General features: G+C 31.5%; 1 protein-coding gene across 1 annotated transcript; it reads left to right on the top strand.

Annotated features, from left to right (window-relative positions):
* Positions 1-2,368: 2,368 nt before the first annotated feature.
* LOC107862411 (flavonol 4'-sulfotransferase) lies at positions 2,369-3,705 on the top strand. Its single transcript, XM_047409722.1, has one exon. It carries the CDS (start codon positions 2,403-2,405, stop codon positions 3,486-3,488), a length of 1,086 nt encoding a protein of 361 aa, XP_047265678.1. The 5' UTR covers positions 2,369-2,402; the 3' UTR covers positions 3,489-3,705.
* The last annotated feature ends 241 nt before the right edge of the window (positions 3,706-3,946 follow it).

Raw genomic sequence — 3,946 nt, 5'->3', positions numbered from 1 at the left:
CTAAGTTATCTTCTTCTGATTCTGAAGAATCATATTTCGAATTATCTTTGTCATTTATATCAATACTTATTATTGAGTATATACTTTCTGTATCTGACATGTATTCATCTACGTTTAATAAAGTTTCTTGGAAATCTTCTATTAGTTGAGAATTTCTAGTTCTATTATTATTTCTCTTAGGACATACATTGGCTAGATGGTCTATGCTTCCACACGTATAACATTCTAATTTATTTTTATAATTTGTGTCGTTTCTATATTTTCTAACATGTCTATCTCTATTTAACCAAGGTTTTTTAGCCTTTGACTTTCTTAAGAAGTATTGTTTTCTACTATATGGTTTTTGATTATTTCTTTTCGTATATTTTTTATGTTGTTTCTGATCGTAATTCTGGGTTGTGTATATAACAGATTTACAGAAATTCATTTCATTTCTTTTTAATTGTTTTTGTATTTGTATGTTTGTACATTTTTCTGTTAATATATCCATTATATTTTGTGTTCTATGTCCTATTGTCCATTTTAAATTTGTATTGGCTACTACTCCATCTCTCTTATACCATCTATCTTCTATTTCTCTTCCTAAGGCTCCAGGTAATTTATTGAATAATTTTTTGCCTAATTCTTCATTAAAAGTATTTCCGCTGACAGTACAATAATAGAAATAGTCTTGTAGGAATTTCTTTATATATACCCAATGCGAAATACTTAATTGTTCTAATTTGATTAATACTTCCTTTTGTAGTGCTAATAATCCACTATTTGGATCTTTCCCAGTTAATAACATATGCATTTTATTTGTGAAATTATAGGGATTTGGTCCCATACTTAATAAAATCTGAAAATCATATGGGCAGTTTGTCTTAAAACTTTCCCATGTAGCTTTTGCAGATTCTCCTAAGAAGGTTTCTAAATATTTATACATTGTTTCTGTATCTGTTTCTGTATAATGTCTTAAGTAATCTGCAGCGACTATTCTTTTCCATAAGTCTATTACTGTATCCCACATTTGGGGATCATGTGCTGCTATATTTAGAATTTTACCTTTGCTTCCTCCTTCTTGTAATTTAATTGGTTCTTCTATTGGCATTCTTTTACCTGCTGGTTTTATATTATCTCCTCTAAGCTCTGTATCTGGGTTGATCCTAATTGCTAGTCTTCTAGGTACATTGATATATATTTATAATATGTTTGCCCAGCTTGTAAAATAAACTTATTTTTAATAAAAGTAATTTTCAAAAAAGTTCTTTTGATGAGAATAAGCTTTTGTTTGACTAATAAATTTTTTTAAAAAAATTGAGTAGTAATTAGTATTTGACCAAGTTTTTTAAAAGTATTTTTAAGTGTTTTTTTTTTTAAATGTTTTCCAAAAAAATGTTTATAGAAAAAGACCATATTTTTTAGCTTTTGAAAACAAGTTTTGCAATTTTACAGAAACACTTATTTTCTCACAAAAATTTGGTCAAATGCTTTTTCAAAAAATAAACACTTTTTTAAAGAAAATAAAAATTTGAGGATAAATAAGTTTGACCAATCTAGTAGACCCATAGATGATAGAACAAATAGAGCGGGTAGGTTTAAGCACCACACTACACATGTGAATCGACTTCACCGGACTCTAAGTTTGGTGCATGTCCATTTCACATTTCTCCCTGCATGTTTTGGTTTTTTATACTTTAAAGCAGGTTCATCTGTTGTTCAATCTTATCTATTTGTCATCTGAAACTTGAGCAAACCTCAACTTCATTGGAAAATCTGACAAATGGTTTCTTCTTTTGATTAAATTTTTTTTTTCTTTTTAAGTAAGGCATGTCAGTGGTGTCACCTGTTTTTTGTTTCACTATCTGAAAGGCTTATAAAAATAACCAGTGAGGATCCACAAGAAAATAAAATAAAAAGATGGGCAACATCTTTTGTTTCACAATTTGAAAGGCTTATATTAAAAAAAACCTGTGAGGATCCTCAAGAAATAAAATAAAAAGATGAGCAAATCTATTGATTCCTCGTGCATAATGCCTACTTATGTGTCGGAGACGCGTAGCAGGATATTATGTGGTGCACAACCTACCCTTCAGTTATAAGGCTGGATATTTGTACATAAAGCCAGGATTGATATTTTAAAGTGGAACAGTATTCTATCAACTTTTTATTTTCAAAAAAAAATAAAAGGAAAGATAATATATTATATTCTTCTAAATTAAAATTAAGAATTAATTAAGATTATCACGTTATTTTTTTGATGAAATTATTATAAAATTTGATCCTATTAATTTTTATGATGATCAAAATAAAATAAAATAACTTTTATGTAATAAATAAAAGAAAAAGTAACTTTTACCTATAAAGTTAAGTGATCTTATAAAATGTAGCAAGAGTTTCTATTCTTTTGCTCATTAACTCTAATGGCAAACTTCTTCTCTACCCAAAACTCCCTCTCACACACAAATGTTGCCACCATTACCAAAGAACAAAACCATGAAAATCACCAAGAATCCGTTGATATAATACTCTCTGAGCTTCCTAGTGAAAGAGGTTGGGTAAGTGATCAGATTTACCAATACAAAGGTACTTGGTATTCGTCAAGTGTTCTACAAGGTTTGCTAGTACTTCAGCAGCAACAATTTGAGCCAAAACCAAATAGTGTCTTACTAGCCAGTCACCCAAAGTCTGGCACCACATGGCTCAAGGCCCTTCTTTTTGCCATTACAAACAGATTACAACATGACGATTTTAGCACACACCCTTTGCTCTCTTCAAACCCACATGAGTTAGTACCCTATCTAGAGTCCTATGCACTTAAGCACCCAACAAATCCAACCCCAAACACTTGTCTCATACAATCACATCTTGCCTTCAATGGTTTACCAGAGTCTATAACAGGTGATAACTACAAATGCAAAGTAGTCTATGTGTTTCGTGATGCAAAAGATGTGTTAGTTTCTTTCTGGTACTTTGTGCAGAAATTAAGACGCAAAGACATGCCTTTCATTTCTCTAGCAGAAGCATTTGACCGATTTACTAAAGGGTATTCCCCTTTTGGTCCATTTTGGGATCATGTGATGGGATATTATAAAGCCAGCTTAGAATTTCCAGAGAGGGTTCTTTTCTTGAAGTATGAGGATTTGAAGAAAGATCCAATCTTTAATGCAAAGAGATTAGCAAAGTTCTTGGGGCAGCCATTTTCGTTGGAGGAAGAAAGTGAGGGCATTGTAGAGAGAATAATAGAGCTCTGCAGCTTTGAGAAACTGAGAAATTTGGAGGTGAATAAAGAGGGCACATACTCTGGAGCGTTTAGTCTTACTATTGCAAACAACATATTTTTCCGGCAAGGCAAAGTGGGCGATTCCAAGAACCATCTTTCAAAGGAAATGATTGAGGTTTTTGATGATATCACAAAGCAAAAGTTGGTTTTTAATTTGATGACTACATCTGTCACTCCGCAGAAAAATGGTGAAGTGGATGACACAGACAAGAACCAAAGCAACTAACATAGTTTTTGAGGTTCCTTTAACTCTTTCCTGAAGTTGTTTTGGTAATCCCCTGTAAGTCATGTTGCAAGCTTTGGTTATGGATTCCAATAATTGTAAGTTATCGTATTATGTTTGTCATTTCTAATGCGCATCAAACCTTTATCTCCTTCCTAGCGGGGGTGGAGTTAAGAGTAAAGATTACGAGTTTGGTTGAATTCATTAATTTTTCTTCAAATTTTATATTTGTCATAAGAAATTTATGTAATTCTTCCTTCCATGGGTACAAGAATCTGTATACTAGAAATAATCACTTCAAGTAGTTCAAGTTTAAGAACAAGAACACAATAAAGTACAAAAAATATCCTCAACCTAAGGTCAAAGTGATCTTTATATAAGGTGTATTTTATTTTCAGAAATAAAGATGAAGCAGAACTGTCCAAGTCATCCGAATTCACGGAGTTTTCTTAAGGAAATAA

Source organism: Capsicum annuum, chromosome 3 (genome assembly GCF_002878395.1).
Source record: "Capsicum annuum cultivar UCD-10X-F1 chromosome 3, UCD10Xv1.1, whole genome shotgun sequence".
Taxonomy (NCBI): domain Eukaryota; kingdom Viridiplantae; phylum Streptophyta; class Magnoliopsida; order Solanales; family Solanaceae; genus Capsicum; species Capsicum annuum.
This window is presented reverse-complemented; position numbering and strand designations above follow the sequence as displayed.